General features: G+C 37.6%; 1 protein-coding gene across 3 annotated transcripts in view; it reads right to left on the reverse strand.

The window, feature by feature from the left end:
- LOC126251884 (mitoferrin-1) overlaps nt 1–11512 on the reverse strand; it is a 38283-nt gene extending 26771 nt beyond the window's left edge. For 2 of the 3 annotated variants that reach the window (XM_049952583.1, XM_049952584.1), the window contains exons 1-4: nt 11129–11512; nt 10744–10966; nt 10603–10659; nt 7218–7791 (exon numbers count right to left, since the gene is read on the reverse strand). In XM_049952583.1, the coding sequence (XP_049808540.1) occupies nt 7218–7791; nt 10603–10659; nt 10744–10966; nt 11129–11245 (971 nt within the window). In that variant the 5' untranslated portion in view covers nt 11246–11512. Of the gene's footprint in view, nt 1–6696; nt 7792–10602; nt 10660–10743; nt 10967–11128 lie in introns of those variants that run through there. The other variant, XM_049952582.1, reaches the window with a different exon arrangement.
- Between the last annotated feature and the right edge of the window lie 2438 nt (nt 11513–13950).

Genomic DNA, 13950 nt, shown 5'->3' on the forward strand with positions numbered 1-13950 from the left:
TCATCTGTCTCTTAAAAGCGAATGCAAATACACCACGCAGCCAATGGCAAACAGCTTGAGCACATAATTAACTTTTTTTCCTAAAATCTGTGGAAGTTAATATAGTAGTTTTCTGTATCCGTTGAATAGGATTGTCTGTCATTATGAAGTATGTATGACCGACATTTCTGTTTCAGCTTTGACATGTAGGATTGGGGAGCATTTAATGGGATATATTTGTTTCTACAAATACTTGGAAATGTATAAGTATTTGAAATAGTTTTCCTAGGCCTCATTTGTTGCACCAAAAGCTAGCATACGTCACAGTTCCATATGCAAAACTTATAGCTGACTCTGTATTTAAGGTATACAGGAAATTACGTTTTATTTTAGTAGCATAGGGCTGTCTTCCTTATTGCATGTAATGACGGAGCCTCACACGGTGTTTAAATTACAATAGCCGACTGGCTAATTGCTTTCGAATTTTAGTTCATTTTTCAGACTATTTTGTGAAGAGTTTCAACCTCAACATTAACAGCCATTGTATCTCACTGTTCTTGTCTTTTCAAAAAATAATAAGGGTGTCAAGTCTTATGTGACTCACCCAGTATACAAAGAATTTGCAACACTACAAACCGTACAAAAAACCAGGAACATCTGTAGAAGATCGACACTGGGTGCAGAGATTGATAGTTGATCCTCAACATAAACAAATGTAATTGCTTATAAATAGGCAGAAACAACCTTTATTGTAACATTACACAATTGCAGAATGCTGACTGGAAACAACCACATCCATTAAGTATCTAGGAGCATGAGCAAGGAGCAATTTAAAGTGGAACTACCACATTAAAACTGATGGTACAGCAGATGCCAGACAGAATAACTGGAAGAATACTCGGGAAGTGTTGCCCACCCATGAAGGAGGCAGCTTACAAAAACCATTGTTTGACCAATATGTGGATATTCCTTATCAATCTGGGACCTTGTTACACATAGTATTGACAGAGGAAATACAGAAGATTCCAAGAAGAGCAACACATTTCAGCACAGGTTAATTTAGAAGTGTGACAGTGTCGCAGAGTTGTTCAACTCCAGTTACAGAGGCTCCAAGAGCAAACATGCACACCACAGTCACCGTCCAAATTCCGAGAATGTACACGCTTAAAAGAGTCAGCTAATATACTACTTCCTCCTGCATATGTTTCATGGAAAGAACATGAAGGTATAATTAGAGAGGCCTACCAACTATTGTTATGCCTGAAGACCATTCGCAACTGGAGTAGCGAACGGGGAGGGGGAGTGACAGTAGTATACAAAGTGGCCGTTGCCGCACATCTTAATGTGGCTTTCAGAGTACAGGTGTAAGTAGTGTGCATACCAAATCACATTTATGCATCTCATAACTTACCCTGCAGTTGAATGGGATTTTGGAATAGAAATAAACAAGAAATGAAGGGTTATGGTTTGTGGAAGACCTGATTGTCGGTGCATTTCATACCTGCATTAAAGTGTTTTTATTGTTCAGTGAAGTCTGCACAATGAAACTTGTTCAGTATATTTGAGGAACATCCATGTATGCAGAATTTTCCAACACACTGGTCAATGTGACGTAGATTAAAGAGAATTACTTAATGAAAACTAAACTGTTGCAACAACTGCCTCATTTTTGTTCCAAACAAGTAGGAAGAACTTACATGGATGTCTGAAAGAACTGATGCTGTTGACGATCCATTTCTGTATGAAATAATTCAAAATTAGTTTGGTAAACGCACAGTCTTTGACATCTGTTGTACTATGTATAGATCTAGTGAGACAAACTCAGATTTCCCATGTATTTAGATGACTGATATAAAGATTTAGACAGTGTGACGTAGAAGTTTGGGTTGGTCAAGGGTGCATGCATGGGTAGCCGAAGTGGTTTGGGCGAACGCTCGTAATTTACAGTAAGTGGAAAATTCTGCTTGAGCCCTGGCCCGGCACAAATTTTCATATGTCAGTATTCGGTAGAAGATCTATACATAGTACAGTTAATTTCAAAGAATTGACACTCAGTGAATTAATTGTGAAATAGGAAGAAAGTGGTTTTTCAAACACACACACACACACACACACAGAGAGTAACTTCATAGTTGACAAAATGAGGGGAGTTGGGAAGCTGTGGAGAACAAACAGTATAAGGGGAGGGGAGTATTATCACTACGAAACAATAAATGGCGCAGTAAGACAACTTGTTACTCCCATGACCAAGTTGACAATATTTAAAGTACACCTACTAATAAAATGAAGCACTGTTCAATTCCATCTTTCTGTCTTCAATAATAATTGTGCAACAAGTTCATATATTCCCTCCAAATTCCATAGCTGTAACCAAAACAAACTGAACATATTAAGTATTATAAGATGATGTGTCACATTTTAATGAGCATGTCTACTGCATGACAATGTGCCAACAGTGTCTATTTCCAAACAATGACTGTCAAAGAAAGTGAGAACAATTATTTTTGTAAGTCATATAGCTGCAGTCACTGAAGAGACTATAAATGTATGTAATATGGTAAAGAGAACTGTGACACTCTTAGAATAACTAAGGTATTGTGGAATGTCATTTTCCAAAGTTAATTCTCTCAAGACAAAGCTTTGCAGTGCACTCAATGGCCATAAAATTAAGAGTGCTTTATAAAGGGAGTGATAGCCATTAATCTGATGGCATGAAGTCCAATTGGCTGCAACTGCACTGTGCCAGATTCATTCAAACTACTAGGACACTAACTGTATGAGGGTGCTGCCACTGAGACTGCCAACAATCAATGTACGGCACATCTTGCTCGGAGACATTAATGGCATGTCATACACTGTTTCGAATGTAAGTCTCAGCGTCACTCAGGATTCAAGTATTTACATAAAGTGTCCCTGAAAAGCGTTTAATATAGACAATCTAACCATTCTTCCACCCACAATCTAAATTTTCATTCTGATGTAAATGTGTGTTATCTACCAATTGTAATTGATCCAGTAACTGGAATAAAAACCTAAAATTCACTGCATCGAAACCCTCCAAGCATAAATACGATACAAAAAGTACACCACCATTCCTTGCTGCTAGCGCACATTATAGCGTTTTGATTGTGCATTCAAATGTCTTTGTGAATATCATTACATTAAAGTGGAGCCCTTGTTATCGGCGTTTCAACAATTTATCAAACAAATACAAAATTAATGTACATGTCACTAGAGACATTAACCAAACATAGCAAAATACTCACTCCTTTGCACACAATCATTTGATGAAAAAGATCCTGTGAAACCTCTGGTCCTTTATAAATAATAAGGTTGTTCCAATAATACTGAATATAGTATCCTTAAAATAGTTAAGTGTTACTCATAATTACAACTGCTATGAAGCATCAGAGTTACAGTGAAATGTTAGTTAAAATATAATTTTCAGTGTGCATCGACAACTACTCCAATAGAGAGAGGGTGTTTGACCTGGTCTGAAGAGGAACACAAATCAATTGTAGGCCTGTATAAGCAACTGAGAAGAGGAAATAATAAATCAATGTAGCATGACCACATCTGTATTTGAAGGTGAATCACCATGCATCAATGCAACACATTACATTACTCAGTATCACAATGAAGGTGAAGTAAAGCTGGGACCATTTGATGATAGCATCCCACTTGTAAATGTGCCATTGAGGTTAAGAGGAAAACTATTCAGTAACCTTGCATCAACAGTACCAGAGTGTTGTGTGTGCTTCGCTTACAGAAGACATAGAATGTAACTTCATGATATGTTGGCACAAAAATAAATGGAATCTCAAAAAACAAAAATGTTTTATGCTGATGTGTGAAAACACTGGATTTAACAGAGGAATGACAAACAATGACAAATTTAGAAATTAAGTTTTTCATTTAAATTAAAATCAGTTGTTTATATACAATAGATTTACACAGTTTAACAGCAATCACAGTACAGAATTAATTTCATTTCTTTATTCTTAATACTACACAAATTCATCAGCAGGTACTCCATGCCTTTGCCTGCCTATACCAATCAAGTCTATAAGATTTTTGTTTTAATATTAAGTATCTCAAAAACACACTAATAGGCAGTGCCTGTCACACAAACAGTGCTCCAATGAAAGCAACAGAATAAATGAGAATTTGTTGTATCAATTTGTCAATACAGGAATGCTACCTCCTGTTTTACAGAAATATTCAGTACCTTCTGAAAATCAATAAAAAAGTAAACAATATATCAAGGAGTTAAAACACTTATAAACTTGCTTGATGGTGTTTCTTATGTACACTACGTGACAGTGCTTGCCTTAATGATATTACTTCCTTTAAAAGTCAATATCATCATTCAATGATAAGGACATTATCACAGTCACACTTGCGTTCTTCATCAGTTACTAGTAGTTCTTGAGGGAGTGGAAGGAAAAGGTGTGGGGAAAATCAGTTATCTTTTTTCATTCATGCAACATGAACTTGAGAATGTCAAAAGAAATATGAAAATATAGACCAAATCAAGAAAATAAATTCCCACAATGTAGGAAACAATTTTGAAACCAGCATAGTCATATGAATATCTGAATAATGTAAATAAATTGTATATGCACTTTGAAAGATTCATCAAACTGGTATTCTGCAAATAATAAGAACATTATGTTGTACAAATGCTCTGCATATATTTACCTGGCAAATCAGTTTAACAAAGTCAACTGAGCAGAACATGAGATGAATTCTAACAACCTGATACATCTTTATCTTTTAGTGAATTAATGAGTTATGAATATCAGTTACATTGGAAATGCAATATTTCTTGATAGAGATGAGCATTTCAGTATTATCCAACCACCACAACTAACAAAAATAGTAAAAAGAGGAAAAAACGCATTCATTGTATAAGGAAGTTATATCATTACCGTAAAATACTATGCATTCTATAAATATATTTTACCAACTTTATGACTCATTTTACCAACATTATGACTCATTTTCAACAAGCATAGACAGCACAGTCTTCTCCATTGCTATCACACAGTGACCATTAAATAATGTCAGAAAATTTCATTCTTGCGGAAGAGCGAATTTTGCACAGATTAAAATTTCATTTGATTCAATCAAAGTAAGCTAAGTTCAAACTGCAAAGGAATCTCTTGATATAAACTGATCTGGTGAATGGATAATTTTAACAAATGATGCAAGTTTTGATGAACCTCTATAAATACAAAGAAAATGGGCTGACAGGACAAGCTCTATGTGGCTAGGTTCGAGAGAACAGAAAAAGCTTCATACATGCACAAAAACTGGGGAAACAATATCTTTGAGCTCAAAGTACATAAGGAGAAATTTAGGTTCTGTGTTGTTCTCATGTCAGCAAATGAGGAGCACATGCTGCAAGAATTTCAAAGATAAATGAAAGTGCACACTTATTAAATCAATAAGAGTGACAGAACGCCAGGCAAAACAAAAACTAAACGGTGCACAAATATTCCAATGAAGAAAAAGTTCATAATATGACGCGTATTTCAAAGCCATATTTTTCTGAGACAAACAAAGTCTATATGAGGAACCTGTTAAGGGCCTACTTACAAGCAATGGTTTTCGACTTCTAACAGAAAGTGTAATTGCTTCACTGTGTCTTGACAATATTAATTTAACCTTTCAAATCTAAATAAGTATGACTTATATATCTAAAAACAAAGATGATGTGACTTACCAAACGAAAGCGCTGGCACGTCGACAGACACACAAACAAACACAAACATACACACAAAATTCAAGCTTTCACAACAAACTGTTACCTCATCAGGAAAGAGTGAAGGAGAGGGAAAGACGAAAGGATGTGGGTTTTAAGGGAGAGGGTAAGGAGTCATTCCAATCCCGGAATGACTCCTTACCCTCTCCCTTAAAACCCACATCCTTTCGTCTTTCCCTCTCCTTCACTCTTTCCTGATGAGGTAACAGTTTGTTGCGAAAGCTTGAATTTTGTGTGTATGTTTGTGTGTCTATCGACGTGCCAGCGCTTTTGTTTGGTAAGTCACATCATCTTTGTTTTTAGATATATTTTTCCCACGTGGAATGTTTCCCTCTATTAATAAGTATGACTTATTTATGACAATACACTTTCCACCAATAAAAGTTTTGCCTTATATCTTTATGCGGCAAACTGTGCTCATTATATACCTTCTAAGAACATTAAGGTACACAAATAACGACATATATAATTTTCTGCTGGGTGTTTGCTGAAATATACAGAGCTTAACCTGCAGAAGGGCTCAGTCTTTTTAAAAATCCCACTGCCACTATCAGAAGTATTTTGAGAAAACATGATGGATCGTGTACTGGTCTCCCACAAATTAAATGCCAAATGATAACACAATTCAGGAACAGTCAATCACATTTAAAACAAGATGGCAAGTCATTTGTCGAGCACAATTCCTATTACTATGGAAAAAAAGGGGATATAATTTAAAGATCTCTTTCACATTCCCGGGAGATGGCGTGTGATAAATACTTTCTACTTCCTACTTTATGACAATCAAGGAACATTCTAATTTCAAAACAACAAAGAACACAGTTTTCACCCATAACATTGTGCATGTACTCAAAGCTTTCTGAAATAAATTAAGCTTAATTTTTTTTTCTTTTTTGGTCATGTCAGCTCAACCATTTTCTTTTGCTTCTCAGATCTAATTCAAACCTGGCTTGGCAAGAACATTGTCACTGATATTCATATATCGAGATAACAATTAACATGCAGAAATTACACGAAAATGTACAAGTATTATTCACATGAGATCCGCACAGCAGATCAGTAACTATATAAACATCTCAGTACACTCAACCCATCTTTCCCACTCTTACAAAATAGTTCTCTCTATTACCTCAGACTTTAGAAGTAATTATCATGAGAAACACTTTTTAAACACAGTAACTTGTGTAGCACAGGAATTGAAATTTTTGTATGTAATTCCAAAACAGAAGCCTGCTCTTATCCTTAGAGAAAGTGTTTTGTACATACTGCAACTTCATGGCCACTGTCAGCTGCAATCACTGACACACTGATACTTCTAGGTATTAACACAACAGAAATTGTTCAACTATGAACAATTTCAAGATATGAGCTTCCCTTTGGAAGAGATGTATCGGAGCCATGGACCGTATTGAATGAATACGCTCCATACACTCCAGCACCGGAGACAGATGATGTTGCACCACATGCCCACCTTTCTACTCCTGCAATGGATCCACTTGGAACTTGCTTTTCAACTAATGCCATCTCTGGACTGTCTGATGGCTGTGACATCACTGTCATAAGCTGGTCAGTGGAAGGATTTGAAAGAAGATATTTGAAGAACTCGTACATTGACCAGCAGATAGCAGTTGATGGCATCTGATAGAGGACCCTTGCCTGGATTCCTCTGAAATATCCTTTCAGACCACCCAACTTGTAGACTGTCCTTATGGCATGAAATAAACCCGATTCTCTCACTGCTACAGGTTGTGTGTTGAGTAATGTCTTGCACACATCAAGTGGTGTCGTTACAGCTGCTGCAACACCACCGGCACAGGCTCCTGACAGCATATGAGCTTTTGGATTGTAGTGTCTTTCTGGGTTTGTTAAACTTTGGGCAAATTCATATATAATGAAATGAATACTCTGAAATGGGATATTCATTGTCAGTTGCGTGGTGTATGAACGGTAGAATGCTCTGAGCCCTTCTGCACGATATACTTTTACCATACAATCTAGGCATGATTTATATGGTGAGTTGTACATTTGCAGTCTTTGTTTGACAACTGAAAACGCAACACAGTTCAAAATAGTGGCACAGGTGGTACATTACATGTGCAGTATTTGATGCGTTGCGCGAAGCGGCCGGAGTTCCGATGTTTGACAGCAGAGCATGAAAAAGAAAAAAAAAAAATTACATTAGAAACAGGTCTTCATATTCATGAGGCATACTAAGTACAGGCACTTCATTAAAATATAACAATTCTACCACCATACTGAGTAATGGTGTAACAACAAATACAATTATTTACAAATGGACCAAATAAAAGTAGAGTGAATTAATTCACACCTCATTCTTTTCCAAATGTTTCAGCAGACAAGAATACAGAGAAGTGCTTATAGAAGTTCACCTGATGGTTTTCCTCACCCACTTTACCTTAAGTACTTCTGTCACACTCAACAATTTTACAGTGTTGTCTAAAACCATCATTTACTAACTCTCAAGCTTTTGTAATGCCATTTTAGACATTTAATCAATAGACCACTTCATTTCCACTTAAACTTCTAATTTATTGTGCTGCTCAAGTGACTGGGGTTCACTTCAAGATTACTCGCTAAGACTGTAACCACGTGCTCTGGACAGTAGATAACAAAGACACTCGCGAAATGCAATGGAATTGATCAGAAGGAAATAATTCACAAAAATTCATACTGACACACAAAAACTTAATGTATTTCTCTATGATGAGTTTTTCCAAGATACTCTACTTTCATTAAAAAAATGGTTCAAATGGCTCTGAGCACTATGGGACTTAACTTCTGAGAGCATCAGGCCCCTAGAACTTAGAACTACTTAAACCTAACCAACCTAAGGACACCACAGACATCCATACCCAAGGCAGGATTTGAACCAACGACCGTAGCAGTCGTGCGGTTCCAGACTGTAGTGCCTAAAACCCCATGGCCACTCCGGCCGGCTTCTACTTTCCTAAGTTCCATAAACAACCAGATCTTCCTTGTTACACTCATGAATGGAACACAGAAATAAACAAAGGTATAAAGTAGGCTCTGCTCTCCACAGTATGATGCACTTCTATGTAAATACACTACATTGCTACAAACACATTCAACACTTCCATGGTATACACACGCCTGAACACACTCCATTTTTTCAGTAACATAAAAACTCACAGGCCTACATTGGCTTATCTCTACATGGATTCACCAACTACTTGTTTAAAAGAGTTTTACAGAGGAAGCACAAATAGTTTTACAAAAGCAGTATGATCAAGCACGTGATAACACTAAATGAATCCACATTTACTAAATTTCAATGACACATTTCTTTACTTCATGTGATTAATCTATTAATGTCAAGAGATATTTATCCGCAATGACAAACTATGTATCCATGTCCTAAACTTTCTGCAAACATAATAAACCACTGTCAGACTTCTGGATTTGTAGTTGATTCAAAATTACTGTGGCACCAACCACAGATCTGTGCAGGACCTACTAAATTGATCACAAGTCATTATTTTTATGAAAACTTCATGCATGTGTAACAAACCCTATTGCCTGGCTATAAAAAATTTCCACTGGCAGCACACTGCATACCGTTATGAGGTTGCTCTTCAGACATGAAAAAAATGCTTTAAGGTGACATGGGAAATCTATTAGGCATGTTTCATAGGATGAAATATACGGGGCAAGTTCTTCATGATTTGCACTGAGATGCTTGCTGAACAAAAAAGAGAACAGACAACAATAATAAATTAAGAGAGGGGGCCACCAATACGTGTTATTAGCACCTGACTGACAAATGAATTGTTAAACTAAATAGTGTAGTTAGACAGATCTGGAATTTATCATAACACACATTTACCAGCACACACTGTCATTAATGACATTTTAAAGAATGAAATAGAAAACTTGTTTAAAAAGACTTTTTATTAATTAGAAATTCACTGATTGCACATGAGAAGGTCGTAAATGCCTTGCTATCTTTACTCCTACTATTGGTGTGTTACACTGCTGTCAAGCCCATTTTATCTTTTTAGAGTGCATTACGTACTTTTAGTCAACCTGTGACATTGACTGACATTGCGATATTACTTGTATGAATAATCTGAAGTTACACAACTGAAAAATACAGATGACAACTGGCATCACTTCTAGTCACTTAGAATACAGGGGATCAAGCCATTTTCATCCTTGCAGAATAGTATCATATCTGTTCTGCCATAAACTCACTGATGTTAAATTTCTAATTCAATCTGTACAGCAGGCTAGTTTTTTTTAACTACCAAAATAACATACACCTGGCATGTATAAAATTAAACTGCGACAATCTCTGTCATGCATAATGCTAAGTATTTGTTAATGATAATACACCAGCATTTTTAAGATCGATGACAAATTAATTTACAAACGTGTACATTAGAATACTAATGTTTCTGCAATTAGATAACATGAAGCACTGCTTCTGCACATACTTTGTGAAAAATCACAGTATTTTTTTTAGTGAAGAACTTATTTGTATGGTGCAATATACAACTACCTATTAAAAACTGCTAAGAAATTCGGCTCTCAGATTTATAGGTTCAGAATAACTTAGTGTCAGTATATTGTCTGCATTCAATCTGAGTGTAAAACACATGTGCTAGGCAGTGGGTTCTGGCAGCCTTTAAGATACAGATTCAAATACAGCTTCTGTCATGTTTACACACAACCATCTTATTACTGTAACGGCCTCCTCCAGTAGTGTGGGTGCGCTTGTAAACAAACCCACACCTCTTGTTATAATGCTACCACCCCACCCACCCCCTCAAAACAAAAACACATTACAGGCTTGTCAATCTATAAAGTCTACGCACCTTCAGCTGGGTTCATCACACCATCGTGCAGGAGCGTCGCAGCCACTCCAGCAGTACCTAAATATTTAGGAATGATTGATGTTATTCAGTGAAATGCAAAAGTAATCACTTTTAGATGGTGACAGGCGTTGTAAGACTCACCAACAGCCACGTGACTATTGAAGGGTAATGCCTGTGTGAGAGACTTCTTTACATACTCATACGATGAAAAATATAGCGCATGGGCTGGTCCTGCCCCCATAACAACTGCACTCATTCCTCGAACAGGTCTCAGAACTCCTTCATGTTTCACCATGCGAAATAGTGTTTCACTAATTCCTCTATACGTAGCATTTGGAGTTGGTGACAGGTTTTGCATCCGCGTCTACAAATACAAAAATACATTCTCTAATTACACGTTTACATTTAGTGAGCCATAGGTAATACGTTTCACTGTTACAAACTTTGGGCAACAGCCGAAAAAAATAATTATTCTTTAACCGACTGGGCGATAACAACGCACAAATCACACTTGTTAGATTCATACCTTTACCGAATCGAGCGGGTACATGACACAATGTTCCATTACACCAGCGACGGCTCCCGCCGTCATATGGGTAGCAACATCATTTGTTGGAAGTGTTTCATAGTCATCAAAGTCCATAATAGTCTTTTTTATAGATAAATAACACTCCTGCGGAACTTGTTGAACTGTCCTTGGCTGTTTGTAGTTCGTCAAAATAACTGTCACGCTCTCACACAGACACAACACCACTATTCAGGTCGACACAACCACTCCTCCTCACCAAGAAGTATGCTCTGAGTGGTTCCGTGCAATCGTGGTGAAGTCAGTGCCTGCTAGATATAGTTGCGCATATCCTCATACCGACATCAGGCTCCGAGCGGCCTTTTCAAATACATCGTCCATTTTGCAATTCACTGTTGTATTAGCAAATTATTGAAAATGTTTCTGCTACAATATTTATCACTCGCTCTTAAATATATTAAGCACTCAAATTATAATCAAATACGTAGACACTGACTGCTGAGCTTCGACATATCGCACTGAAATATCTGCACACCATGAGCTTTGGAATGGTTCGGGAACTAACTACGTGCCGGCAAATTGCGGCATCTTGGAGCGTTAGACGATGTTGAAAACGTATAATAAATGTAGTTGTGAATCACGGCATTTTCCAGGAAACTTACTAAATTTTCCTCACTGTTAATTGAATTAAATTTTCGCAGTTCTATTTCTTCACTGATAGGCACTTCAAATATTTTCAAAACAAGTCATTGCCTTTCCTTCTTACACCACTGACACAAGGTTCACACACGAGTAACTTCCAAGACCTGAATGTTGATTTTCTTGCTGACAGAAAGCTGCTTTGTAGTATTCATATTTTCTATTGAAACGGAAGAGTAACAACATGCCACAGCTGCATCCGGACACACATTGTGGACATAAATATCACAAAGAATTTAATGGAAGCTTCATACGAAGCTTCTCATTCGAACCAAATGTGTATCAAACTTTACTGTTTTGCAACGAATAATATATATGCTATCGAAAAGGGACGCACAGCAGCACTACGAGCAAAATCATGTAAATTCTTTGGATGAGCACGAGAAAGGAAGTAAATGTTTTCTAAAAATTACTGATTTGTTGTTGGTTTTCTCTGGCTCAGCACTCTCTGTCGGCTTAGAACATGGGAGAAAAATGCACAACTTATTAAACACACATAAACATCTAGCTATTTATCTTGTTCCAGATTTCTCCCCAAGACATATGCTTATTTTTGCAAACAGCTAGTTATGTGTTCCATTGATCAATCTCACGGAAACCAATTTGAGGTGGAACGTGTCAAGTGCATAAGAAATGCATATATGCACTCTTTAAAGTGATATCTCCAGTATGGCTGTATTTGCTTGATTTGTGACTAAATGTTTCTGAATGTAAATTTTCAATTCGAAAAGTTTAAAGATGTCCTTGCACTCCGCAAGATAGTAGACGTGTCGATTTTCATCTAAATGGAACAATGTAACGACTCAGACATCATTGTCACTATAAGAATACGGGATACAAATGCTACCATTCATTCGCAACATACGTTTGGCCATATCATATAACACCGAGCGGAACGAAAAACGCAACCTTTCCACTTGTTAAAAAAATTTAATTCCAGTCGCTTTTATGACACTAATCTAGTGTTTTATGATAAAATATTGCGAGCTGGTGATGTAAGATTCTTAGAAGTGAGGCTGACTGGGAACCCACAGAGGCACCAGGCATTGTCCTCCCAAACAACTGCTTGTGGCTAATGACCAGTTCGAGGACAGCATGGTGCTATGTGGAAGAGTCGGGGCCGCCTTTCCACGTTTCCTCAATTCTTTTGAAGAATCTTCTGCTGCCTGTTGAAAGCGAGGGCCACACGAAACAGATTCCTGCCTCAAACGGGCCACTCTGAATTTTCTTAATCTAATTCCGAGGCTATGAACATTGGCTGGAGAACGTGCAGTTCGTGTAAAAATCTGTGACGTAAGATTGCAGCGCTAAAATGAACGTTTTTGGTAGTAGGGGAGAGTTTCATGTTGTCACTGGAGGCTGAAAAAGAAGTGCTGCTTTTGGCGGGATTCTCTGTTGGCGGGAAACCTCGTGATTCAACCGCAGTGGTTTGTAGTTTTGCGATTGGCGACAGGCACCTTTTAGCGGTAAGGAATAGGCAGGGAATACGTGAGGGAAGCAGATCGGGCTGGGACGTCAAGAGTGCCACACACAATTCCGGTTAGGACGCCATGGCGTCATGATCGACTTGACGTAGCAGTGTGGTAGAGGCTGCCACAATTTTGGAGTCCCACAAAGGTGCTTATGAGTCCGTCTTTGCAGCACAAAGCTCGGCGCAAAAGTCATACTTATAGTGCGAATAATTCATAGCACTGGCAGCGTAGTTCAATTTGATTTCACATTTGTGGAATCCAGGACGATCGCCTGTCTCAACTCCTTCTGCACTGGTAATGAACATGTGGTCTTTGGTGTTATAGTGACCAACTTCCAGTCACAGTTCTGGCTGATAATTACTGGTTGAAACAGTTGTCAGTTATCGTTGAGCTTCGAGAGACAGTAAGTTCTATAGAAGGAAAGAAGTAATTTAGCTGATAGGGGAGTGCCACTGCTTTTCATTCAGTCTTCATGCAAATCTGGATAATATAACTGTCATAGGTTTTTGATTATTCGTTTTATACACTGAGCGTCAAAGAAACTGGTATAGGCATGCATATTTGAAGTGGCCGTGCGGTTAAAGGCGCTGCAGTCTGGAACCACTAGACCGCTACGGTCGCAGGTTCGAATCCTGCCTCGGGCATGGATGT

This window comes from Schistocerca nitens, chromosome 4 (genome assembly GCF_023898315.1).
Source record: "Schistocerca nitens isolate TAMUIC-IGC-003100 chromosome 4, iqSchNite1.1, whole genome shotgun sequence".
NCBI lineage: Eukaryota > Metazoa > Arthropoda > Insecta > Orthoptera > Acrididae > Schistocerca > Schistocerca nitens.